The sequence below is a fragment of the Microcaecilia unicolor genome, chromosome 7, assembly GCF_901765095.1.
Source record: "Microcaecilia unicolor chromosome 7, aMicUni1.1, whole genome shotgun sequence".
Taxonomy (NCBI): Eukaryota; Metazoa; Chordata; class Amphibia; order Gymnophiona; family Siphonopidae; genus Microcaecilia; species Microcaecilia unicolor.
This window is the reverse complement of record NC_044037.1, coordinates 118,608,806-118,636,804: the sequence shown is the minus strand read 5'-3', so window position 1 is coordinate 118,636,804 and position 27,999 is coordinate 118,608,806. Positions and strand designations below refer to the sequence as shown.

The 27,999-nt window shown below is 43.1% G+C and overlaps 1 protein-coding gene across 1 annotated transcript in view; it reads left to right on the top strand.

Annotated features, from left to right (window-relative positions):
- PHKG2 (phosphorylase kinase catalytic subunit gamma 2) overlaps positions 1-18,764 on the top strand; it is a 133,073-nt gene extending 114,309 nt beyond the window's left edge. Inside the window, exons 9-10 of the mRNA XM_030209826.1 lie at positions 10,038-10,163; positions 18,265-18,764. Coding sequence (XP_030065686.1) covers positions 10,038-10,163; positions 18,265-18,546 — 408 coding nt within the window. The 3' untranslated portion in view covers positions 18,547-18,764. The remainder of the gene's footprint in view (positions 1-10,037; positions 10,164-18,264) is intronic.
- Positions 18,765-27,999: the final 9,235 nt, after the last annotated feature.

Sequence of the window (27,999 nt, the reverse complement as noted above, 5' to 3'; positions counted from 1 at the left end):
CAGGAGGTGTTCTCACTAGCTCCTGGCCCACTATGCTTCCCCTGCCCCAGCTACCAGTAAAAAAGCAGCCTAGAGCAGCTATGCACTTTTTTGAGGCAATCATGGTTGAGTAGGTGAAGCTTAGTTTGGTGCACTTGGTGATTTTTATAAGTTCAGAGAGCCAGAGTAGTTCCCGTTTTCCCCTTCCCCCTTTTTTCTTCCTGCTTTTTCTTCTTTCTGTTTCCTTTTCTCTCCCTACTCCTCCCTCTTTTTTTTTCTTCCAAACATTTATTGGATTTATGTTAGTATCTTTTAACTTATGTGAGCTGTATGTATTTTTACAGGTCGGTTTGGGTTTTCTTATGTATCATTGTTTTTATTGACAATAATTCAGACTTGTCAGGTATGCTCTTTCCACAGTATGTTTTCAGTTTAAAGGTATTATCACATGGTATTAGTGTTTTTGCATCAGATAGTGATCCTATTTTTCCATTGTATGTTTTATGGTTATAAGTATCGGTACATCACTGCTTATTTCTGTAAATGTTTGATGCACATGGATGCTGCTATAGTATTATATCACTGTCATTAAAATCTAAGATGATGTTAGATATATTTATTTTTAATGTTTTTATATATACCACACAATAATGCTGTCACAATTTAGTTTACAAAAATGTTTTTAATCATAGCACATCATGTGCTCTGTGTGTGTGTGTGTATATATATATATATATATATATATAAATTTATTTATTTATTTATTTTTTAATTAATTTTTTTTTTTAGTCTGTGATACTTGGCATTTTACTCTTAAGAGGATGCTTGTCACACATTTGGTGTGGTGAATCACGTTTGTACTTTTATGTGAAATACTATATCTTTATTGTCATTACATGTAAAAGTAAAACAAACACAGCAGTGCAACCAACGCTATATAATAGCTACAAGATAAACAACTTTCATGCTCAAGAATGATGACAGAGAGGTTTGACTATAAGGTCCCATAATCCCACCCCCATTTCCCAATGTAAGGACTCAAAATCACAAGGGTACCAGAACTCTGAGCACAGTCACAGTACTTTAATAAAATCAAACACCCAATGTATAAAAAAAAATGTAGCAAACTCAGAGAGGGTATTCAGATATGCAGTCCAAGTGTTCAAAATTTTTTTCTTACCCTGCCATCCCCGAGTATGCACAGAAAGGCGTTCCATAACCACAGTGGTGTTCCGAGGGGCGCTGACATCCGGGCGGATCGCCGATGCGCCCCGCCCCCCCCCCGGGTGCAGCGCCCCCCCCCCCCCCTCCGTGCAGCGCGATCCCCCCCCCCCCGGCGAAGGGACACCGGCGAAAGAACCCCCCCCCGGGGCAGAGGGAGCATGGAAACCAACGACGCTGACCGGCATGGCACCCCCCCAGCGGCGTGCACCCGGGGCGGACTGCCCCCACCGCCCCGCCACTGCATAACCATCAAATTGTGCATTTGGTTACACCATAATGTCACACAAGGAAGCTGAGCCTTGATCCAGTGCAGCAAAAGACAATGTTTGACCACCAGTGCAGCCTTTCAAAGGAATAGACCAGACACCTGAGTGCCCTCCACAATGACAGACAGGCTTTATTTTTGGTTATTGGTGTACTGCGCGGTTCTGGCTGCAAACGATACAGCAAAGACATGGAAAGGCTACTCCAGGCCTTGATGGAGGGCCAGCAGCAAAAGCAACAGATCCTGCAACAGCAGCAGTTTATGCACGTACATTTTGAGCAACAGCAACAACAGATGCAACAGCAAGTGTTGCAGAAGCTAGTAGAGCTTCAACAGAGCTCTCAGGCCTAAGCAGGGCTGGCAGTCCTGCAAGCGACCCCCTCCAGTTTCAGTATTAAAGAAGATGGTGCCTGAGGACAACCTGGACTATTTCCTTACCAATTTTGAAAGAAATGCTTGCCTTGCTGGTTGGCCAGAAGCATCATGGATAGTTTATCTGGAGCACTTATTGACCGGTAGCAGCCAGACAGCATTCCAAGATGTTAATTCCACTGGGACAGCCAACTATGCAGAAGTAAAAGCTGCCATTTTGGAGAGGGCGGGCTGCACCCCAGAGGCCTATCGGCAGAGGTTCCGGAAGAAGTGCCTACAAGTTAAAGAAAACCCCCGGAGTTTCTTCTATGACTCAAGAAGGTCGCCTGGAGATGACTGCAACCGGAAGGCAAGACAGGTGCGGAGAGATGCAATAGCAGACTTGGAGGAGCTGAGGGAGACAGAGTGGTACATAGAGGAGGCCTACAGGGAGACTTGTAGAGAAGTCCCACCTCCAATCTGGCAGCCCCTGTACTGCCTTAGAGGAGGGAGGTCTTCTAAAAGGAGAGCATCGCCTTGGTGCAGATGGAAGTAATCCTGTAGCCAGGACCAGCACACCAGGGTATGCAATATCCTCTCGCACAGAGGATGTGTCTCCAGGAGCTACTGCCAAGGAGGGAAGGGTTAGGAGACTGTTGTAGTTGGTGATTCAGTTTATAGGCATATAAGACAGCTGAGTGGCTGGTGATGTGAGGATCGCCTGGTCACTTGCCTTCCTGTTGTGAAGGTGGTGGACCTCATGCGTCACCTAGATAGAATTTTAGATAGTGCTGGGGAGGAGTCGACTGTCTTGTTAAGTATGGGTACCAGTGACATAGGAAAAATGTGGGAGGAGGTTCTGGAAAGCCAAATTTAGGCTCTTAGGTAGGAAGCTCAAATCCAGAACTCTAAGGTATCATTTTCTGAAGTGCTACCCATTCCGCCACAGGGCCCCAAGAGACAGGCAGAGCTCCAGAGTATCAATGCATGATGAGGCAATGGTGCAGGAGAAGGGTTTTAGATTTGTTAGGAACTGGGCGACATTCTGGTGAAGGGGGAACCTATTCCGAAAGGCTGGGCTTCCATATTAACCAGGGTGGGACCAGACTGCTGGCATCAGCATTTTAAAAGGCGATGGAGCAGATTTTAAGCTAGGAACTGGGGGAAGGCAAACAGTCGCTCAAAAGTGCATGGTTCGGAATAAGGTATCTTCCAAAGATATCACCAAAACAGGGGAGATAAGGTATCCCGATAGTGAGGTTGCCAAAGAGAACATAGTAGATCAGGTGTCCTTAAATAAAAATTAGACAAAAGATTGAAAATTAATACTGTCACGTACTGAGCATGATGTAAATAGGAACAACAAACGTAGTTTGAAATGTCTATATGCAAATGCCAGAAGCCTAAGAAATAAGATGGGAGAGTTAGAATATATTACACTAAATTAGATATAATAGGCATCTCTGAGACCTGGTGGAAGAAGGATAACCAGTGGGACACTGTCATACCAGGGTACAAGTTATATAGTAGTGATATGGTGGATCGAATTGGTGGAAGGGTAGCATTGTATGTTAAGGAGGACCTTGAATCAAATAGATTGAAAATTCTGCAGGAAACAAAACACATCTTGGAATCCCTATGGATCGAAATTCCATGTGTAAAGGGGAAAAGGATAGTGATAGGAGTGTACTACCGTCCGCCTGGCTAGGATGAACAGATGGATGTAGAAATGTTAAGGGAAATTAGGGAGGCTAACAAACTGGGCAACAATAATAATGGGTGATTTCAATTACCCCGATATTGACTGGGTAAATGTAACACTTACATGCTAGGGAGGTAAATTTCCATGACAAAATCAAGGACAGCTTTATGAAGCAGCTGGTACAGAGGCTGATAAGAGAAGGAAAAATTCTAGACCTAGTCCTTAGTAGAGCGCATGATCTGGTGTGGGAGGTAATGGTGATGGGACCACTTGATAACAGTGATCAGACTTGATATTAGCTTTGGAGTAAGTATACACAGGAAATCCAGTACGTTAGCATTTAACTTTCAAAAAGGAGACTGTGATAAAATGAGTGAAAAAAAAACTTAGGGGAGCAGCTGCAAGGGTCAAAAATTTACAGCAGGTGTGGATTCATTCTGTTCAAAAATACTATCCTGGAAGCCCAGGCCAAATATATTCCGTGTATTAAAAAAGGAGGGAAGAAGACCAACTGACAGCTGGCATGGTTAAAAAGTAAGGCGAAGGAAGCTATTAGAGCTAAAAGAAAATCCTTCAGAAAATGGAAGAAGGATCAGATTGAAAATGATAAGAGACAGCATAAGGAATGGCAAGTCAAATGCAAAGCACTGATAAGGAAGGCTATGAGGGACTTTGAAAAAAATGTTGTGTTGGCGGCAAAAACACATAGTAAAAGCAAGAAGCTGGCAAAAGAATCGGTTGGACCACTAGATGACTGAGGTGTAAAGGGGGCACTCAGGGAAGACAAAGCCATAGCAGAGATTAAATTAATTCTTTGCTTCGGTCTTCACCGAGGAAGATTTGGGAGAGAAACCGGTGCCAGAAATGATATTCAAAGCTGATGAGCCGGAGAAACTGAATGAAATCTCTATAAACCTGGAGGATGTAATGTGGCAATTTGACAAATTGAAGAGTAGCAAATCTCCTAGACCGGATGGTATTCATCCCAGAGTATTGATAGAATTGAAAAATGAACTGGTGGAACTATTGTTAGTAATATGTAATTTATCTTTAAAATTGAGCATGGTACTGCAATATTGAAGGGTGGGGTGGCCAGTGTAACGCTGATTTTTTTAAAAAGGTTCCAGAGGAGATCCGGGAAATTTATAGACGGTGAGCCTGACGTCGGTGCCTGGTAAAATGGAAGACACCTTTGTAAAGAACAAAATTACAGAGCATATTCAAAAGCATGGATTAATGAGAGAAAGACAACATGGATTTAGTGAGGGGAAATTTTGCCTCACCAATCTATTACATTTCTTTGAAGGGATGAACAAATATGTGGATAAAGGTGAGCCGGTTTTCAAAAGGCATTTGACAAAGTACCTTATGAAAGACTGCAGAGGAAATTGAAGAGTCATCGGATAGGAGGTAGTGGCCTTTTGTAGATTAAAAACTGGTTAAAAGATAGAAAACAGAGAGTAGGGTTAAATGGTCAGTACTCTCAATGGAGAAGGGTAGATAGTGGGGCTCTGCAGGGGTCTGTGCTGGGACTGCTGCTTTTTAACATATTTATAAACAATCTAGAGATGGGAGTAACTAGTGAGGTAATTAAATTTGCTGAAGACACAAAGTTATTCAAAGTTGTTAATTGGCAAGAGGATTGTGAAAAATTACAAGACCTTACGAGACTTGGAGACTGGGCGTCTGAAGGCAGATGATGCTTAATGTAAGCAAGTGCAAAGTAATGCATGTGGGAAAGAAGAACCCAAATTATGTCTACGTAATGCAAGGTTCCACGTTAGGAGTTACCGACCAAAAAAGGGGATCTCGGTGTTGTCGTAGATGATATGTTGAAATCCTCTGTTCAGTTTGCTGCTGTGGCTAAGAAAGCAAATAGAATGTTGTTATTATTAGGAAAGGACTGGAAAAACAAAAATGAGGATGTTATAATGCCTTTGTATTGGTCTATGGTGCAACCGCATCTCAAATATTTTGTTCAATTCTGGTCGCCGCATCTCAAAAAAGATATAGGTGGGCATAATCGAATGCAAACGCCCATCTCCATGGGCATTTATCTCCGAGGGCGGGTCCACAAAGGGGTGGGCCAGACCGTATTTTCTAAAAAGATGGGCGTCCATCTTTTGTTTCGATAATACGGTTTGTGCCGGGCAAATGCATCGCATTTCGGCGGATTTGAGCTGGGCGGTATCGGTTTTCAGCGATAATGGAAACCGAAAGCGCCCAGCTCAAAAATGAACAAATCCAAGGCATTTGGTCATGTGAGGGGCCAGGATTCGTAGTGCACTGGTCCCCCTCACATGCCAGGGCACCCTAGGGGGCACTTGTAACAATTAAAAAAAAATGTAAATACCTCCCAAGTCCATAGCTCCTTTCTCTTGGGTTCTGAGCCCCCCAAATCCCCCCCAAAACCCACTGCCCACAACTCTACACCATTACCTTAGCACTTATGTCTGAAGAGGGGCCACCTAGATGTGGGTACAGTGGGTTTTGGGGGCGGTTTGGAGCGCTCCCATTTAGCAGCACAAGTGTAACAGGTGGGGGGGGGGGGGACCTGCTTACTGCTGTGATAGAGCTGAGTATGACATTTGAGGCTGGCATACAGGCTGGAAAAAAAGTTTTTAAAGTTCCTTTTTTTTTGGTGGGAGGGGGTTAGGGGAGGGAGTCAGGGGAGGTCATCCCCGATTCCCTCTGGTGGTCATCTGGGCAGTTGGGGCACTTTTTGTGAATTTGTTCGTGAAAAAAAAGGGTAAAAAAAAGTGACCCACATTCTCGCTTCTGGCGCCCTTCTTTTTTCCATTATAGGCCGAGCGCGCCCATCTCTCCTCGGCCGATAAACACGCCCCAGTCCCGCCTTCACCATGCCTCCGACCCGCCCCCGTCAACTTTGTCTGTTCCCGCGACAGACTGCAGTTGAAGGCGCCCAAAATCGGCTTTTGATTATACCGATTTGGTCGTCCATGAGAGAAAGCGCCCATCTCCCGATTTGGGTCGAAATATGGGCGTCTTTCTCTTTCGAAAATAAGCTGGATAGTGGAATTAGAAAAGGTACAGAGAAAGGCGATGAAAATGATAAAGGGGATGGGACGACTTCCCTATGAGGAAAGGCTGAAGTGGCTAGGGAGAAAAGATGACTGAGGGGAGATATGATAGAGAACTATAAAATAATGAGTGGAGTGGAACGGGTAGACCTGAATTATTTGTATACTGATCCCAAAAATACTAGAACTAGGGGGCATGCGATGAAGCTACAAAGTGGTAAATTTAAAACAAATTGGAGAAAATGTTTCTTCATTCAACGTGTAATTATACTCTGGAATTTGTTGCCAGAGAATGTGGTAAAGGCGGTTAGCTTAGTGGGGTTTAAAAAAGGTTTGGACAGCTTTCTAAAGGAAAAGTCCATAGACCATTATTAAAATGACTTGGGAAAATCCACTGCTTATTTCATGGATAAGCAGCATAAAATGTATTGAACTTTATTGGGATGTTGCCAGGTATTTGTGACCTGGATTGACCATTGTTGGAAACAGGATGCTGGACTTGATGGACCTTTGGTCTGTCCCAGCAATACTTATGTACTTATGAAGGATGCCACTATTATTATGACCTTGGAAAAATGTCCTTGGTGTTGTAGAAAATGCTGAATGTCATGGCCTTAAATTGTAATGTTCTCCAAGGATTGCAAATCACATAAATCTTTGTGGGGAGGTCAGATGGGACTGAGAAAGTATGCTTCCTTGAGATCCAGCTTGGTTAGAAACTCCCTGCTAGGCGGAAGCTATTATAGACTGTAATGTTTCCATTGTGATGTTGAGCCTTTAACACTGTTGACTCTTTTGAGGTCCAAACTCAGGTGGAAGGAATCCCCTTTCCTGGAACTACAAAGTAAATGGAATAACTTCCTGTTCCCCAATCGCCTCTGGGGACAGGCTCTACTGTGCCTCAATGAAGAAGCATTTGCAAGGTGTCTTGAACTGCTTGACATTTGGCTGGAGCTTTGCATGAAGATTCCAAGAAAAATATCTGGAATTAAATGGGAGAACTCCAGTTTGTAACCCTGCTCTATTATTTCCGAATGATATTGGTCTGAAGTAATTTTGGCCCACCCCTCTTAGAACCTGGTGTCTTGCTATGATGAAATCTGAGGACTGAACCAAGACCCCTTCATTGGGAGGCATTGGTAGACTTGGCATTTGAAGTCAAGTTCTTACTGACAACATGAAAGAAGGCTTGTCTGTTGGAAGTGGGAATTCTGAAAGTTAAATTTGCCTGGTCTGTAGCGCTTGGCCTCACAAATCTAAGATGAAACTGAGAGGATTTAAAAGAATCGTTAGACTTGTCCTTTGGTAATCTCTGACTGAGTCCCCTAATTCTTTAACCAACTTCTCTAGATTTTCTCCAAACAGAAGTTTATCTTTAAAAGGTAGCTTTGCTAGACCTGCCTTAGAAGCCACATCTGTCCAGTGCCTAAGTCAGAACCATCTACTAGCTGAAACTGTCAAGAACTGGCAGGTGTGGCTGTGCACTAGAACTGGTCAGCATGGCTGTCCATTAGAGATCGCTGGTGTGGCTGAGAGCCAGAGCTTGATAGTGTAGCAGAATATGGCTGGCTTATACCATTGTGCATTAGCGGTGGCTGAATTAATTTTGTAATATTGGTAAGCTGTTCAATACAATTAAATGGTGCAAAAGGGCAACAAAAGCATTTAGAGACACTATCAGGCTTATTTTCGATAGAGAAGGACGCCCATCTTTCGACACAAATCGGAAGATGGGCGTCCTTCTCACAGGGTCACCCAAATCAGTATAATCAAAAGCCGATTTTAGACATCCCGAACTACTTTCCGTCGCAGGGACAGCCAAAGTTCATGGGGGCGTGTCGGAGGCATAGCGAAGGCGGGACCTGGGCGTGCTAACACATGGACGTCCTCAACCCATAATGGAAAAAAAAAGGTGTCCCTGACGAGCACTTGGATGACTTTACCTGGTCCTGTTTTTCTTACGACCAAGGCACAAAAAGGTGCCCAAACTGACCAGATGACCACTGGAGAGAATCAGGGATGACCTCCCCTTACTCCCCAGTGGTCACTAACCCCCTCCCACCCTCAATAAACATCTTTAAAAATATTTTGTGCCAGCCTCAAATGTCATACTCAGGTCCATCACAGCAGTATGCAGGTCCCTGGAGCAGTTTTAGTGGGTGCAGTGCATTTCAGGCAGGCGGACCCAGGCCTCCCCCCCCCCCCCCCAACCTGTTACACTTGTGGTGGTAAATGTGAGCCCTCCAAAACCCACTGTACCCACATCTAGGTGCCCCCTTCACCTGTAAGGGCTATGGTAGTGGTGTACAGTGGTGGATAGTGGGTTTTGGGGGGGCTCACCACACAAGGTAAGGGAGCTATTGTACCTGGGAGCAATTTCTGAAGTCCACTGCAGTGCCCCCTAGGGTGCCCGGTTGGTGTCCTGGCATGTCAGGGGGACCAGTGCACTACGAATGATGGCTCCTCCCACTACCAAAGGGCTTGCATTTTGTCGTTTCTGAGATGGGCGTCCTTGGTTTCCATTATCGCCGAAAATCAGAAACGACCAAGTCTAAGGGCAACCTAAATTTCAAGATTTGGGCGTCCCCAACCATATTATCGAAACGAAAGATGGATGTCCACTGCATGCAAATCTATCTCATGAATATTTATTATGGGTATCCTGAAAACCTGACTGGCTGGGGTGCCTCCAGGACCAAGTTTGGGAACCACTGATATAAAGCCTTTGCCCCATAAGCTTAACTGAAGCCTCCGAAAGGAAATAGGAGCCCACCACAGGAACCTGAGACAGAGCTGTACAGTGAGACTCTACTGCCTGCTGGAGATAGAAAGATACTGAATGGAACCTAGTGCACAGCAGCCTTATATTGCAAAGTTCTAATTTACTCTCTATCTCCACCTGCTGGTAGATGAGCACAACCTACAAGTATGGACTAATCCTTTGGAGATGCTAAGTGGTATATCAAGAACTGAAAGCACTGAATAACTTGAAACATAGGCATATATTTTATAAAACCAATGTATGCATGTTATGTGTCTAAAAAGTTACGTCTGCTCTAAGGCAGGTGTAACTTTTCCAGATAAGTTTCCGTGGACTTGTGGGGTATTTCATAACATAAATATGTATCTTGCAATTTTGCTCCAGCTGTACCTGATCTCCACCCCTGGGAAGGCATACGAATAAAAGCATATTCTATGTGTCAGTAGCACGTATAGGATGATGGATTTGATATACTTCTTTTCTGTGGTACAGTATTATATGCAGGTATTTTTTTCTGTCACTGATGGGCTCAGAATCTGTTTTTATTTGTACCTGTTCTTTATACACCAGGCAACTTTGTTTTAAGCACAAGAAAGGCTTACAAAAGTATCCCCTTCGTGCGCAAATAAAGAAAATGGGTTGGAGGAAAGTTGATCTTCCAGAACTGACATTTCTTTTCTTGGTCTCTTGATTTCTTTTGTTTTATTCCACAAGATCTCTCGCCTCCTAATGGTGAACCCTGCTGAACGGCTGACAGCAGAACAAGCCCTGCAGCACCCATTCTTCCAGCGTTATGAGAGAGAGGAAGTTCGACACTTCAGTCCGTTACGCAAGTTTCGTGTAAGTTCTTAAAGGGACTGAGTCTCCAAATCCCTCTCAGTACAGGCAGAATGGCCCCTTCCTGAACTGGATAAACTCTTCCTGTACTAGGCAAATGATCTCTTCCTGAGAGAATTTACCTTTCTCTATAAGGGAAACTGTTTTTGTCTTAGATCTCTGCACTGGAAGGGTGGTTCCTTCCAATAGCTGTAGACCCAAGTCTACTGAGAGGATGAGGATTTTATCTTACCTAACATAAGATGTGTCAGTATAAGGTTAAGAATATGGATTGGCAGGTATATTTTTACCAGCTACCAGTGAATGTACAACTTTTTTTTTTGTCTGCTCTCTAGAAAAGGATTGCAATTATTTTTGTTCAGCAACAACATATAGAAACAGGGTAGATTGTCGCGGTAGCTGGTAACTCAAGTCAAATAGTGTCCTAATTGTATAGTTAGTTCTCACTGAAACTCTCTACTATTTGTCTTACATTTTACTCTTATCCAAAACATTGCTGAAAGGGTGTCCTGACAACTCAATTACATCACTATGGGCTGGCCAATTTAGCAGACCACAGTGCATAAGCATAGAAAGGCTTCCTTGAAAAAAACCCATTCTGAAAAAAATGTTTCTTCTGATGATGAAGAAATGGTGGACACCTTTTTCCTGCCCAGTCCTAACAGCGATGAAAGAAGGTAATTAATCTATCTACTTACTATCAAAATGCACTTCAACCTTGGTTCAGAGTTAGAAATGACTGTTGAAAAAAATACTGCAGCTAGTTCTTTCCGTGAATGAAGTTGTGACTTCAGTAGAACAAAGGGTAGTTAAAATGGAAATGATAGCTAAACAAAAAACTGAGGATATTGAAAAAGGGTAATAAGTGATGACCTTGAAAATCAGGATGGAACCAGCAATATTTCCATTATGAATAGCAGTTAACTTGCTCATAAAGTAAACATTTCCAGAATCTCCCCATTAGAAAGCATTAAGTCCAGTATGAGCCCATCCTGCCTCTGTTCCATTATCAACTGCTGGAATAGTTCCTCCAGTAGAGAATTCAGGATTTTCCTGCTTCTAAAAGACCCTTCAATAGAGATTCCACCCCAGTCAACATCTGGCATATTAAAAACACATATTAATAGTACTTTCCCTTTAACAGCTATAAATTGAAGACATTTACAGGCCACAATGAATATAAGGACGGCGTTGCTTTATAGACTGTCCAGCCAATTAGGAGGTAGACATTGTAGATTGAAGTAGTTTTTTGGTTATTTGTTTTTTTTTTTGTGTGTGTATGTTTTGTTTTGTTTTTTTGGCAACAAGTGTAATGTGTGATTTATTTATTTTAGAAATAGTTTTATGTAAATTCTAATTTTAGAAATAGGTTTATGTAAATTCTAATTTTATAGTGCTGGGAAAACTTGCTTTAATTTTTTTTTTTCTTATTTTAGTAGAGAAGACTTAGTTTAATTTTCTCTTTTAGGAGCTTCTTTGCTTGCTTCCTCCAGGATTTTTACCTCCATTTCAAAAGGAGAGGTGAGCAAAATAATGTCTTTTGAAGTCCACGCACTTCTGAGAGACCAAAAGAAAACAGCGCTACTTTCAGCCTACAGGATAGCTGATGAAAAGTTAGGGACTTTAGTAGGGCTTTTTCTGTTTTCTTTCCACAGGTGCAAATACTTATGCAACTACAGTGTGGCTGGGAAACATCGTGCTACCAAAGTTGTTGCCCCAGTTACAGCTTCTGTCTCTGCAGACAGAAAATGTGATCCCAGGAGGAGGGGCTGGTTCAGTGTGCAAAATGTCTTCAGCTTGAATCCCTCATGAAAGAAGTGAAAGAACTGTGAGAGAGGTGGCAAGGTTGAGAAGCATCCACAAAAATGAGAAATACATTGATGAAATGCTTCATGAAGCATTAAAGATTTCCAGCAGTGGGAAAGAAGAAGCAGTGCTGAAAGAGGACAACTGGACTCAGGTCGAGACCCTGCAAGATCGATACCAGGACTCCACCTACCCTCAAACTGAAGAACTGATATGCAATCCTAGAAATGGAGGAGGTGAGAGCATCCAAGAGAGAGAAGGAATCAGAGCTCGAAATTCCCAAAGTTGCTGGATCAGTGACCACTAAGAGTCGAAAGGTAGTGGTGGTTGGCGATTCTCTTCTGAGGGGTACAGAGACATTCATCTGCAGACCAGACATGATGTCCCGGGAGGTGTGCTGTCTGCCAGGTGCCAAAATTCAAGATGTTACAAAGAGCTTGCTGAGACTCATCAAGTCTAATGACTATTATCCAATGCTGCTCATCTATGTTGGCACAAATCATTCTGCTAGGAACCCCTCCAAATGGATAAAAAGTGACTTATGGCTCTGGGAGAGAAGGTAAAGCAGACAGGTGCATAGGTGATGTTCTCGTTAATACTCCCTGTTGAGGGTAAAAGACCAAGGCAGAGAAGATCGCAATCTGGAGATGAATATGTGGCTGCGCAGATGGTGTTGTCAAGAGTATTTTGGCTTCCTGGACCATAGGATGCTTTTCCAAGGGCTGCTGATCAGATATGGTGTCCATTTATCAAAGAATTGAAATCTCTGTCCACTTCGTCTCTCTGTGAAGGAGGCCTGTATGTCACACCAATGTAAGTACATTTGCCATTTTCTCTTTCCATACTGACCCACTGTGCCTCTGTAGGTCCTGCAATTGTGCGTCTTTACTATTATCTTTACCCTATAGTGCTTCTGCCTCTCCTTTTCTTCCTACCTTGTCTTTCCAGAACACATTATAGCCTGGTTTAACTATATCCCAACAACAAAAAAAGAATAGATTATTACTAATCAAAATTATTTATTGCAAAAATAACATTAAATTCTATATATAAAAAACACCTTTTTCATCACCCTCCTCTCAAATCTTATAATATCAAAACTGAATATTAACCTAGTCTTCTCAACTAAATATTCTCAATCTACTTGATTTTTATCAGTCAGTAAACTATAATATATAGTAAACTTCTGTAGCACTTGTATAATCACCAAAAATCACCCATAGATAAACCATGGATATTTAAAGGTCCTTTAATTGATTTAATTCTGTGCAGTTGTAGTCCATTGATATCATTGGGTTAAAGACTCCAAAGTTGATCCTTTCTTTCTTTTAATCCCTTTTCGTATTCACGGTTCTTTGTCAAATTAACAGCTCTACACAAGATTGTGTTTCGCCAAAAAGGCATCATCAGGAGCCTTTCAAAAGCCACCATAAACATATGGCCTCAGTTTGCTCTCAATATCACCTTTCCATGGACGAGAACTATTCGGATTCAACTGCCAGCGACGCAGACGTAGAGCTGTTACTTTGACAAAGAACTGTGAATGCGAAAAGAGATAAAAAGGAAAAAAGGATCAACTTTGGGACATTGGAGTCTTTAACCCAATGATATCAGTGGACTAAATAAGAATGATCTGGACTACAACGGCACAGAATTAAATCAATCAAAGGACTTTTAAATACCCATGGTTTATCTGTGGGTGATTTTTGGTGATTATACAATACAGAACATATGGGATTTATCCATCACTCTTCAGATTACTACTCACCAGGGGTGTAGCCAGACCTCGGCGGGAGGGGGGTCCAGAGCCCAAAGTAAGGGGACACATTTTAGCCACCTCTGCTGCCGCTTCCAACCCCCCCCTGCCGATGCCGCAAGGTACCTTTGCTGGTGGAGGTCCCCAACTCCCGCCATCTGAAGCATTTATCTGTCCCGCGCTGGTCTCCCATTTGCTTCCTCTTCTGTTTTCAGTGCGCCGTGCACTGCACGCTCTTTTTAATGAAACCGAGCATTTTTGTGGATGCTTCTCAACCTTGCCACCTCTTTCACAGTTCTTTCACTTCTTTCATGAGGGATTCAAGCTGAAGACATTTTTGCACACGGAACCAGCCCCTTTCCTGGGATCACATTTTCTGTCTGCATAGAGGCAGAAGCTGTAACTGGGGAACAACTTTGGTGACACGATGTTTCCCAGCCATATTGTAGTTGCATAACTCTTGCACCTGTGGAAAGAAAACAGAAAAAAACCCTACCAAAGTCCCTAACTTTTTCTTAGCTATCCTGTAGATTAAAAGTAGTGGTCTTCTTTTGGTCTAACTCTCAGAAGTGTGAGGACTTCAAAAGAGATTATTTTTGTCACCTCTCCTTTTGAAATGGAGGTAAAAAAAATAAATCCTGGAGGAAGCAAGCAAAAAAGCTCCTAAAAGAGAAAGTTAAACTAAGTCCTCTCTACTAAAGTGGTTAGGGTGGTGGACTTTGGTCCTGGGGAACTGAGTTCAATTCCCACTTCAGGCACAGGCAGCTCCTTGTGACTCTGGGCAAGTCACTTAACCCTCCATTGCCCCATGTAAGCCGCATTGAGCCTGCCATGAGTGGGAAAGCGCGGGGTACAAATGTAACAAAAAAAAAAAAAAAAAGAAAATGAAAATAACAGTTTTCCAAGCACTATAAAATTAGAATTTACATAAACCTATTTCTAAAATAAATAAGTCAGACATTACACTTGGTGCAAAAAAAAACTACTTCAATCTACAATGTCTACCTCCTCTTTGGCTGGAGAGCCTATAAATCAATGCCATCCTTATATTCATTGTGGCCTGCAAATAGTACAACAGTGCTTTTCTGCAGTTCAGAGAATAGAGCTTTTGATCTGCCTGACTACAGATAGCACTGTGGACTGGCTTAGATGAAAATTAGAAGCAATCTGTGGAAGAAATATAGGATGAGTTCTATTATGATGAAACCAAGTATATGGTGAGCACTGCACAAATTCCTGAAGTTCACTGATACTTGGTGCTGTTGTTAAGGTAGTTTTCCATGTAAAATGTTTTAGTGAAGTTAGTCCTAATGGTTCAAAAGTTGCCTCTATGAGTCTAGCTAGAGTGATATTGAGGTCTCAAGTGTGTAAGAGTGGTTTGAGAGAGGGGCGTGTGTTTGAGTCCTCTTATAAATCTAGAAATAATAGGATTTACTGAAAGGGATTTGATGGGTTCATGGCATGCAGCTATGGCTGAAAAATGAATGCAGACAGAGGAAGCCTTCATTCCCAATTCTGAGAGTTAGAGAAGATAGGAAAGTTCTGTGGTATTAGACAAACATAGACTGATTCCCCTTGAGCTGATAGAATTTCTTTGTAGATTGCCTTCTAGGTGCTAACATAGTTACTTTCACTTCTTATGAAAAAGGAAAACAATTGGGTATCTGCTGCTCAGTTTCCATGCTGTTAGAGACAGGCTGTTCAGGTTGGGATGGACTCTATCCCCTTCTTGTTTCAGAAGTGTTGGCTGGTGTCCAAGGTGTACTGGTGACTTGCCGAAAAAGCAAGAAGTCAGAGAAACCAGCTCTATCTGGGCCAGTGCAGATCAATGACAATTACTAAAGCTTAGTCCGTGTGTACCTCCTGAAGCCTCAGGATTAGAGGAAATTGTAGAAAAGTATGCAACAAGGAATTGTAGAAAAGCAGGGAACTGTGAACACATCATGTGATAGTCTTCATAGGTTTGGATGAATGGAACAGAAAAGAGAACACTTTGCATTTTCTGTAGAAGCGAAAAGATCTATGGATGGAGTTTCCAAGTGTTGGAAAACAGACAAAAAAACTTAGAGGGTCTATCCCCAGCACAACTGAGGTCCACCTATACCTGCTTCTTGTGCTCTACACTAGCACCCTCCTCCCACCAACTGGGTCACAACCACCTCTGGGCAAGTCTCCCACTCTCAAATTATCCCCAGTGATTACTAAGTTATTGGGGCCACACTCCCAGTGGTCCCACAGTTCCCAGAAAGCACTCACAGACCCAACACACAAACCATCCATATTCTTTATCAGTCCAGGCAGGCAGAGGCAATAAACTGAAAATTGTTTGTTGTCTTAAAAATACAGAACAATGAACAGGAAAAGTGCAATCAGCAAACAATAACAGGTAACTGAAATAAGGATCAATTGTAAAATTATGTAAATATTTATTTACTTTTCTAAAAAGTACCTGGGGAAATCAGGAAATATGCTGCTCATAGATTATCAAATACGGTATAAGTGATCACAGGGCCTCAGCAAAGAAATCTGTCTCTCTCTTCTCCTGGGTTAAGACTGGGGAAAAAGCCAGTAAAATCCAAATTAAATTGAGCTCCTGGGCCAATCAGAGCCCAGAACAAAAAGTTTTAAATGTTTACTGCTCACAGTACTGTAGATCACTTTCTCACTGAGTGAAACCAAAGAAGGAGCATTCACTTTTCTATAACAGCGTTAACATAACACATGCACTACATGCTGGCCACTAGAAGAAATATACTTCAGTAAATAATTAAGGCAGTTTTACAGGCTTAAAAAACCCACTGTTCTGTCACACCACTCATAGGGATTGAGCTGACAAATAAGAGAATTTGCTAATAGGTTATCTTGACCCAGAAGTTGGCTTGTAGAGAGGATTGAAGTGATCATGCAAGGTTCCATATTCTTACGACTTCTCAGCATTGATTTGTGGAACTCAATCCAGGGGTCAAGTTGACTCTTGTCACTGTATTGTGGGCCATGAAGGATGGCAGCATTGTCCTGAACAAATGGATTAAGAAGCAGAATAAAGGCTGCTTGGTCTGGTGCGTTATCTTTTGTAAGTTTGGCTGATGGTCGTGTGGAAAGAATGGGCATCAAGGAACCTGACACATTCCGCTTTGCCTGCTTTGGCAGTGTACTTATATGAATAGAAGGTCCAGGAGCACTATGACTTTTCTTTCCACTGTCTTAGCTACTGTGTGGTTCTTTTAAAATTTATTCCATAGTCTTTACTCAGAGGTATTACTGAATATCACAAGTGTTTCTATAAGCAGTTGAGTTTATAATGAGAAGCAGCTGATATTCGCAGCTGCGATCCTGATGCTTTGCAAGTTGTTTCGCCGCTGCCACATTCTGTTTAAAGTAAGAACCAGAGTGCATAGAGTTAACACTTCTTTTGAATCTAGGAAAAAAACAATAACCATGACTTTTCCTTTAATGATGAAACTTGCATATAGTTAGTAATAAGAAATAAATTAAGCAAACCCTTCTCTGAATCAGAGCTGCCAAGTTTCCTAGTTCCAGGAGAAGGTTTTGTAGGCCAGTCTTGGATTTCTGATAGGTCCATACTGATGCATTATGGAACCTGAAGCATAGATTTCAACAGTTAATGACTACAACTATCACACTGCATTATGATGTAAGTTCAAAACTAAGACTGGCCAACAAGTCTTCCTCTTGGAATTGAACAGCTTGGCAGCTCTGTGAATGGTCTCCAGGTTCCAATTCAAAAATTTACTGCTATGACAGTTTATGTAGATGTTGTCAAAGTAATGCAGAAAGTAGTAAGAGAGACCAATGAGCAAATGGAGACAAAGGCTGCAATAAAACAGGGTCACAAGGTGAGGAGGGAAGCATAATACGTTTTATACTGTCTTTGGTCTAAACAGTAGAGGGAATACATTTAGATAAACCAATCTAGCTTTCAATGATAGCATAGAACTTAGAACAATTTTAGAAACTGAGGGTGAACCCTGTCTAAAAGGAATGTGTCCCTCTGTATATTAAGTAATGGTCCTGAAACTCACCACTATAATGCTGTGAGTCTCTTCCCAAAAAAAGAATGTACATTCACTGTACAGGAGTAATTGTACTGGACCATGGCTCTTTCTTGAAAGGACACATCCATCTACTTGTACTGGGATAATAGCCCCTCCCCTTTGGGGGACACACCTCTCTGTACTGGGTAAATAGCTCCTTCACAAACAGAACAATCCTGCTGAGGAATAGCCCCTTCCCAAATGGATTGTACCTACTTAGTATAGGTTCTTTACTATGGTGGTTTCTTCCCTCTTTGTGGAGATAATAAACGTGTGTTCTTTTAGGGAAGGAATTATGTACTGGATAAACTTTTTTTTTTCTGTACTAGGAGAATAACCATTTTTCCTGGGTGATACATCCCTCTCAGGGAGAATGGTTCCTTACCAAGAGACACTCCCATTTTTTGTCCTGTCATACTGCCTTCATCCTTCTTCCTCTATTTTTCTGTCTTCCTGCTCTCTTACCATTATCCATTACTCCCTGCAGGTGGCTATGTGGACTGTCCTTGCTTCCATCCGCATTTACTGTAATTATCGGCGGATGCGACCAGTGACAAAGGAGGTGCTGATGCGAGACCCCTATGCTTTACGTGGGGTGCGCAAACTGATTGATGCCTGCGCCTTCCGCATCTATGGTCATTGGGTGAAGAAGGGTGAACAGCAGAATCGGGCAGCACTCTTCCAGAATGCACCCAAGGCATTTGTCTTGATGTTAGCCAGCGAGGAAGAGGAGGAGAGTGAGGAACATGAAGCAACAGCACTGTACTGAGGGGGTGACAAGGATTGCCTCCCAGTCCTTTCTTCTACAAACATTGTGTACTATGGGCATTCCGTCTTTGTCTAAATGAGCCAATATCATCTCAAAAGCTCATGTTGCAACATTGTCTTTGGAGAATTTTGTCAGTCCATTAATTGTGTTGCAGCTTGCAAAGAACCCAGATTTATGTTTAGATATTCACCAAAAAAAAATCCCACAAAGATAAACCCTGCCAAATAGAGGCTGTAGTTCCCATTATAGCTTGAAATGTTGCTCTTTCCCAATAGATAAAGGGATCTTTATTTTAAATTATGTTTATTGAAAGATTTATGATGTCAGGCTGGTCCTCTGCTTCAGACTTGTAACAATGTTTGTTGCTCTGAGTTCAGATCCCATGCCTTTTGGAGCCAGCCATGCCTTAAGACAGAGATAAGGATGGCTGCTACTACTGTGGCTGCCCTGCCAGCCAACATGCAATGTGGTGAAACCCCCTGAAGCCATTAAGGGTTCTTGTAAACCCCTAAGGATGCCATCTGTGGGAAGAAGTCAAAGATGAGAGGGCAAGAAAAAGCGGCATGAGAAAGATCATGGGGGTATTTGCCAGTCACCTATAAAAATCCTTCCAGTGTTTGTGCACAAAGACCTCTTAGGGTATCCTGCCCTATGATTCATGAGTATACAGTAAATGGTTCCCTTTGCCAGTTAGGTTTTCAGGATAGCCATAATGAATATGCATGAGATTGATTTGCATACAGTGCTTCCATTGTATGCAAATCTCTTTCTATAGAGGCCCACCTCCCTACAGGCGTAGATGGATATCTTCCTTGTGTAGTTGGTTTTGCTGTATAATACAGCGATTTGTTTTTTTTTACTTTTTTTTTATTTACAGTGGGAATTGATTTTGAGATGGATTCCAAATAAAAAACATAAAGACAAATTAATAAAAACTTTCATTTCTTTGTTCTGTAAGATGATTAGGAATGTACTATCTTCCTGGAGCCAGGTTGTAAAACTAACATTCAGTAATTTTGTATCTTTCTTTCACCAAGGACAAGCAGGCTGAATAATCCTCACAAGTGGGTCAGCGAGGATCCGGCATTTAAAATAGCAAAAAGGTTTGCTAGAGCCTTCTTAGCACCGGCGCGCGTCCACATGCACCAAGTGCCTTCCTGCGCAGCTGCGCACCTCAGTTACTTTTCTTCCATGTGAGGAGCGGCAGATGTTTTCCTAGCTCTGCTTTGTTGCCCGGGAGAGCCTTCAGTGCCTCTTTTTCGCGGCTTTTTTGCCTAAATTTTCCTTTTTTTTTTTCTTTCTTTAGTTTAAAAAATAAATTTCCTTTTATAGCTACGTCATGCAAGGTTCCACGTTACGAGTCGCCAACCAAGAAAGGGATCTAGGTGTCGATGATACATTGAAACCTTCTGCTCAGTATGCTGCTGCAGCTAAGAAAGCAAATAGAATGTTAGGTATTATTACGAAAGGAATGTAAAACAAAAATGAGAACATTATAATGCCTTTGTATCGCTCCATGGTGCGACTGCACCTCGAATATTGTGTTCAATTGTGGTCGCTGCATCTCAAAAAAGATATAGTGGAATTAGAAAAGGTACAGAGAACAGCGATGAAAATGATAAAGGGGATGGGATGTCTTCCCTATAAGGAAAGGCTAAAGTGGCTAGGGCTCTTAAGCTTGGAGAAAAGGAGGCTTATAGAGGTCTATAAAATAATGAGTGGAGTTGAACCGGTAGACGTGAAGCGTCTGTTTACGCTTTCCAAAAATAATAGGACTAGGGGGCATGCAATGAAGCTACAAAGTAGTAAATTTGAAATGAATTGGAGAAAAAATTTCTTCACTCAACGTGTAATTAAACTCTGGAATTCGTTGCCAGAGAATATGGTAAAGGCGGTTAGCTTAGCAGAGTTTTAAAAAGGTTTGGATGGCTTCCTAAAGGAGAAGTTCATAGACTATTATTAAATTGGACTTGGAGAAAATCCACTATTTCTGGGATTAGCAGTATAAAATGTTTTGTACTTTTTTGGGATCTTGCCAGGTATTTGTGACCTGGATTGGCCACTGTTGGAAACAGGATGCTGGGCTTGATGGACCTTTGGTCTGTCCCAGTATGGCAATACTTATGTACTTACGTATTTCTTAGGTTTATTTTTGACCTGTGTCGAGTTTCCTTTTCTTTTAGTCGCAGCCGTCCTTAGACCTGCTCGGCTGGGTTTTCTCCCTTTTTTTTGTTCTTATTTTTCAGCACAATCACGTTTTTTGATTTGGCTAACGTAGTCTTCCCTTCTATGTCATCGAAGACTCCCAGTGGCTTCAAACGCTGTTTTTTGTGCAACTGGACCATCTCAGGCACTGATACCCATTCATGGTGTATTCAGTACCTTGGGCCCGACCATAGCCCGGCCCGTTGTGCTCTTTGACTTTATATGAAGAAAAGGAATCAACTGGTTCGAGAAGCCCAGAGAGAAACACTTTTTGGGGCTCGATCCAGTCCGTCGGCATCGAGGGAGTCATCGACGTCAGGAGTGGAGGTAGGCATGGCTGCTGAGAGACCTCAACACACTGGGAGCAGCGAAGCATAATGTTCATTCTTGATTTAATTATGAATTAATAATGAGCGTGACTATTAGGCAGACTGGACCGTTTGGATTTTTTTCTGCTGTCACTTACTGTGTTACTATTAATCCTCTTTGCTACCGGGCTGATGCGCAGAGCTCAGCTCTGACACAGGCACAAGCATCAGATATCACCTGACCTACTGGCGCGAGCATGTGGTGACCTCTCAGCACACCGTGCCAGTGAATCAGAAACAAGTCTTACATGTGCGCACGAGAGTGTTCTGAGTTCCAACTTCTGTCCTTTCTTGCCTGCAGTGCTGCGGCTTGATCCCAGAGAGAGAATGAGAGAGCCATTTTTTTTTTTTATGTACCATTAAATTCTTGGGGGGATGGGTAAGATTTCTGTTCTAGGTTGCTGGTGGCCTGAGAATCGATTGGGATGATGGTATAGAGGTAAAAATTAATGTGCAAACAATTTGTGTAAAACTGCTTGCCTAACTGCCATGCCTTGAGCTGCAGAGTTATCCAAACAGTAGTAGTGCTTTGAAAAAGTGTGTGTAGAAGCCCAAGTGACTGCTTTGCAGATATCCTACATGAAGGTTGCTCTAGAATAAGCAACAAAAGCTGCTTTAGCTTTGTGTTCATGGGTGCTGATGTACCCAGGTGGTTGCATGCCTGATTGCTCATAGCAAAAAGAAATGTATTCTGATACCCAGGAAGAGAGGGTCCTTTTTGAGACCGCTTTGTCAGAGTTATTAGAATTGTAGGTAACAAACAGATTGTGATGTCTTCCTTATGTGTTCTGTAGTTTGTCAGTAATGCAACAGCACCCGTCTGCAATCTAAAGAATGAAGTACTTGGTCAGATTGGTTAGAGAGAGAATGAGAGAGCCATTTTTTTTTTTAATGTACCATTAAATTCTTGTGGGGATGGGTAAGATGACCACAAATGCTCGCAGTCTAAGCAATAAAATTCCTGACCTTCAAGCCCTGATTTTGGAGTCTGACTTGGACATAGTTGCAGTCACAGAGACATGGCTCAATGGTTCCCATGAATGGGATGTAAACATACCAGGCTATAATCTTTATAGGAAGGATAGAGAGGGACGTACAGGTGGAGGAGTAGCTCTGTATGTGAGAAATGATATCCCAGCGACTGAAATGACAGGGAACCGGGGAAAGGAAGAAGCGATATGGATCACCTTAAAAAGAGAGGATAGAACCTTGGTCCACGTGGGTGTTGTCTATAGACCCCCAACACAGTTGGAAGAACTAGATAAAGATCTGATCGCTGATATTCAAAAGTTGGGGAAGAAAAGAGAGGTACTGTTGTTGGGAGATTTTAATCTGCCGGATGTAGATTGGAGGGTTCCGTCTGCAAAATTGGAAAGAAGTAGAGAGATTGTGGATGCTTTCCAAAGTGCTCTGCTCAGACAAATGGTGAACGAACCCACGAGGGAGGCAGCCACGTTGGATCTGGTGCTCACGAACGGGGATAGTTTGTCAAATGTCCGAGTAGCTGCGCACCTTGGAAACAGTGACCATCAAACGGTTTGTTTTGATGTAACGACTCATGTGGACGGCAGCCACTCTAAACTCAAAGTCTTTGATTTCAAGCGAGCTGACTTTAACAAAATGGGAGAATACCTGAGGAAGGAGCTGATGGGCTGGGAGGACATACGAGAAGTGGAAGGACAGTGGTCCAGGCTAAAAGAAGTAATAAACAGGGCCACAGACCTTTATGTAAGGAGAGTAAATAAAAGCAGGAGAAAAAGGAAACCGATATGGTTCTCAAAGCAAGTGGCTGAGAAAATAAAGATTAAAGAGTTAGCGTTCCAGAAATATAGAAAATCTCAAGAGGAGGAACACGGGGAGGAATACCGGATGAAACTGAAAGAAGCCAAGAGAGAAGTACGTCTGGCGAAGGCGCAAGCGGAAGAACAAATGGCTAGAAATGTAAGGAGGGGAGACAAAAACTTCTTCAGGTATATTAGTGAAAGGAGAAAGACTATAAAGGGAATTGTGAGACTAAAAGATACAACAAAACGCTATGTAGAAAATGATGAAGAAAAAGCCAATTTGCTAAATAGATACTTTTGTTCTGTTTTCACTGAAGAAAACCCTGGGGAAGGACCGAGAGAGACTGGCAAAAGTACACCTGAAAATGAGGTGGATAGAGCGCCGTTCACGGAAGAGAGTGTGTATCAACAACTTGGAAAGCTAAAGGTGGACAAAGCCATGGGGCCGGACGGGATCCACCCCAGAATACTGAGGGAGCTCAGAGAGGTTCTGGCAGGTCCTCTTAAAGACTTGTTTAATAAATCCTTGGAGACGGGAGAGGTTCCGAGGGATTGGAGAACGGCGGAGGTGGTCCCTCTTCACAAAAGTGGGGATAGGGAAGAAGCTGGAAACTACAGGCCGGTAAGCCTCACTTCGGTTATTGGAAAAGTAATGGAAGCCATGCTGAAGGAAAGGATAGTGAATTTCCTGGAAGCCAATAAGTTGCAAGATCCGAGACAACATGGTTTCACCAAAGGGAAATCGTGCCAAACGAATCTCATTGAATTCTTTGACTGGGTGACGGGAGAATTAAATCAAGGATGTGCTATGGACGTCATCTACTTAGATTTCAGCAAGGCTTTCGACACGGTTCACCACAGGAGGCTCTTAAATAAACTAGACGGCCTGAAAATAGGACCCGAAGTGGTGAACTGGATTAGGAACTGGTTGACGGACAGACGCCAGAGGGTGGTGGCGAATGGAGTTCGCTCGGAGGAAGGAAAGGTGAGTAGTGGAGTGCCTCAGGGATCGGTGCTGGGGCCGATTCTGTTCAATATATTTGTGAGTGACATTGCCGAAGGGTTACAAGGTAAAGTTTGCCTTTTTGCGGATGACACCAAGATTTCCAACAGAGTGGACACCCCGGAGGGTGTGGAAAACATGAAAAAAGATCTGAAGAAGCTAGAAGAATGGTCTAACGTTTGGCAATTAAAATTCAATGCAAAGAAATGCAAAGTGATGCACTTAGGGAGTAGAAATCTAAGGGAGACGTATGTGTTAGGCGGGGAGAGTATGATAGGCACGGACAGGGAGAGAGATCTTAGGGTGATAGTATCTGAGGACCTGAAGGCGACGAAACAGTGCGACAAGGCGGTGGCAGTAGCTAGAAGATTGCTAGGCTGTATAGAGAGAGGAGTGACCAGCAGAAGAAAGGAGGTTTTAATGCCCCTGTATAAGACGTTGGTGAGGCCCCACCTGAAGTATTGTGTTCAGTTTTGGAGGCCGTATCTTGCGAAGGATGTTAAAAAAAATGGAAGCGGTGCAAAGAAAAGCTACGAGGATGGTATGGGATTTACGTTCCAAGACATATGAAGAGAGGCTTGCTGACCTGAACATGTACACCCTGGAGGAAAGGAGGAACAGGGGTGATATGATACAGACGTTCAAATATTTGAAAGGTATTAATCCGCAAACGAATCTTTTCCGGAGATGGGAAGGCGGTAGAACGAGAGGACATGAAATGAGATTGAAGGGGGGCAGACTCAGGAAAGATGTCAGGAAGTATTTTTTCACGGAGAGGGTGGTGGACGCTTGGAATGCCCTCCCGCGGGAGGTGGTGGAGATGAAAACGGTAACGGAGTTCAAACATGCGTGGGATATGCATAGAGGAATCCTGTGCAGATGGATTGGATCCTCAGAAGCTTAGCTGAAATTGGGTGGCAGAGCAGTTGGGGGGAAGAGGGGGTGGTGGTTGGGAGGCGAGGATAGGGGAGGGCAGACTTATACGGTCTGTAACAGAGCCGGTGATGGGAGGCAGGACTGGTGGTTGGGAGGCGGGAAATACTGCTGGGCAGACTTATATGGTCTGTGCCCTGAAAAGGACAGGTACAAATTCAAGGTAAGGTATACACATGAGTTTGTCATGGGCAGACTGGATGGACCACGCAGGTCTTTTTCTGCCGTCATCTATTATGTTACTATGTAATGCAGTGCTGGAAAAAAAAATGTAGGAATAAACTGGAACTCAGAAATGACCATAGGTAGGAACTTAGAATGTCTACAGAACTTGACTTCGCTGTGATAAAAATTGAGTATATGGTAGGTAATGCAGTAGAGCTTGTAGCCTACTTATTCTTCTGGCTGTGGTTGTAGCTACTAGAAAAATGGTTTCCTATGAGAGGTGTTCAAGTGAAGCAAGGCCTAAGAGTTCAAAGGGTGAGTCCATAAGCCTAGTAAGTACAATATTATAGCCCCAAGCTGGTACAGGTGGCTTTAAGGGGTGTGGGGGGAGAGCACCTGTTGAAGAGACCCCTCATAAACATTAAGATGTTTTGAGAATACTTTTCCATCGATTAGTGTATGGTAAGACTGCCATGACTAAAAGAATGCAGTCCCATATACGACAAATGAAGAAGATAAGCCTAAGATTTTTAAAAAGGTGCCCTTTGCTGCTTCTCCCTCTTTTCTGATGAGACCCAAAACCCCTCCCTCTCATCCTCCACCCCCGACAAGGTTAGACTTCCCTCCCAGTCAGGATAGGCCCCCACTGGGCCTACCTAAATTCCCTGGTGATCTAGCAGTGTGATAGGAGCAGGAGCAAAGCCTACTCAGGAGACGATGCACTAAAAAATCGTTCGAACCCTTCCCTTACCAATTCCCTTAACGAATCGGTAAGGGAAGGGCATGCATCAAGGAATAGGAATGCAAATGAGCTGCTCATTGTAGCTACTACTACTACTACATATTGCATTCTCTATTCTATTGGTAAACAGTCGCCTATGGAGCATGTGCAGAGCAGCCAAGCGTTATGCTGGCTGCTCTGCGCATGCCAAGAATGTCCTTTATGGACATGCTTCACTTTAAAAAAACAAAACTTTAAAAACCTGTACCTCGGACTGAAAAGCTGCACAGCCACAGCAAGAGAGGGCTCAGCAGTTCCCCTTTCATAGGCTCCCTCCCGCCATGTGTGATCGGGATCCAAGAAGAAGGAACAGCTCCCTCCTCCAAGTCTATCTCAGCCAATCACAGCGCATTTAGGTCGGCTAAACGTGTTATGATTGGCTCAGGGACTTCCAGGTCTCAGCTGAGTGAAGCACTGCCAAAAAAGACGTTTTTATTATTGCGGGGAGGGGGGAATGACGACCAAAATGGACGCCCATCCAAAAAAAAGGTCTATTTTGACCGTCATTCCCCCCTGCAATAATAAAAACGTCTTGCAGGGGGGAATGAACATTTTTTTTTTGGATGGGTGTCCATTTTGGCTGTTATTCCCCCCCCCCCCCCCCCCCCCCCCCGGCAAGAGGATTAGTAACCTGCCTAATTGTAAACTGAAGGGCAGTGTCTGATGTAATTTCCATGTGCTGGCCTTCCTGGACCAATTGTGGCCACCTCTGTTGGAAACCCCCGGAAGGAGACGGATGTGTAATCTGTGCCACAGGAGCATTGGTAACCTGCCTGAATTTTTAATTGAAGGGCAGCGTCAGCCATCAGTAGTGTATCTCACTTGCATTTGTCAAAATTTATTTATTTTGTTACATTTGTACCCCGCGCTTTCCCACTCATGGCAGGCTCAATGCGGCTTACATGGGGCAATGGAGAGTTAAGTGACTTGCCCAGAGTCACAAGGAGCTGCCTGTGCCTGAAGTGGGAATCAAACTCAGTTCCCCAGGACCAAAGTCCAATTGATTTTTGACAGGTGATATGCCCACAATCAGAAGCGAGGACATGCCCAAACAATGCCCATTCCCCTATCCCTTGAATGACATCACTGGATATGGTGTCTCAACCCTACTCCTTTTGCTGTACTTTATTTGCATTGTCCCACCCCTTTTGGTGATGTCACAACCACACATCCCTTTCAAGGTGGCAGCCACTACTGTATGTATCATGTCACTTCCTGTTTCCACTACTAGCTGCCATCTTGGATGGGGCCCATGTTAGGGGAAGTGACATCAAAAAACCCTGACACCGACCCCTACAGCCTTGGCGGAATATAGTTGTGCATGCTCAGCTTAACCATACAGGAAAGAAAATAGACATTTTTTTCTTTTTCTTATAATTTTTTTTTTCTTTCAAAAGGATACCTTGTGTTTACTTTTAAAGCTGTTTTTACTGAATGACAGCCATTTTAGGTTTTAAAACAAAAGAATAGACCAACCGGCCTACTCCTTTTTGCTTTTAGCTTACATTAGAAACCATAGGGGTCCAACTCGTTAGGCTTTCAATTCTGTTCACAGAAAGGCAGAAGCCCGTGGGCTGTGCCTGCAAGAGCTGCTCCCCCCCCCCCCCCTCCTGTTTTCAAGGACAACTGTGTGAGATTGTGCCCTAAACAGCTGACGTGAGACAGAAAAAATGCCAGGGGCTGTCTGTGTAAGATCAAACTGTGTAGCCAAGCTAGTTTTCTCTGCAGCCACTTCAAAAGGAAATCCTCTTTTCCAACTCATCTCTCAAGGCAGAGCACTGCTGCTTTGTGCCTCCCCCTTCTCCTCCCTCCCCTCCATGCAGTGTTCACCTGAAAAACATACAAGTTACAGATAAGCAAACTTCTCACTCTGCATCCCCCACCTTGTTCTGTGGCTATAGCCTCCTTTTATAGGCAGATGCCTGTGAGCTGTGCCTAAGTCTGCATCCTCCATTGTGACCCCCCCCCCTCCCTTTTTCCCTAGCCATCAGCAAACTTAACAGGGAAGCCAGCCTCTGCCTCTCTTTTAGCGAAACCATCAGCCTAACCAGCTGCAATTAGGCCATTGCACATAGATGCAACATACATGTGCAGCCATTGGTAGTCAGTGGCCCAACTGGGAAGGCTAAAGGGGGGCGGGACAGGATTGTGGCTCACATCCATAATTATCTGACAATACACAGAAAAAAAAATAAAAGAATAGTCACAAGAAAT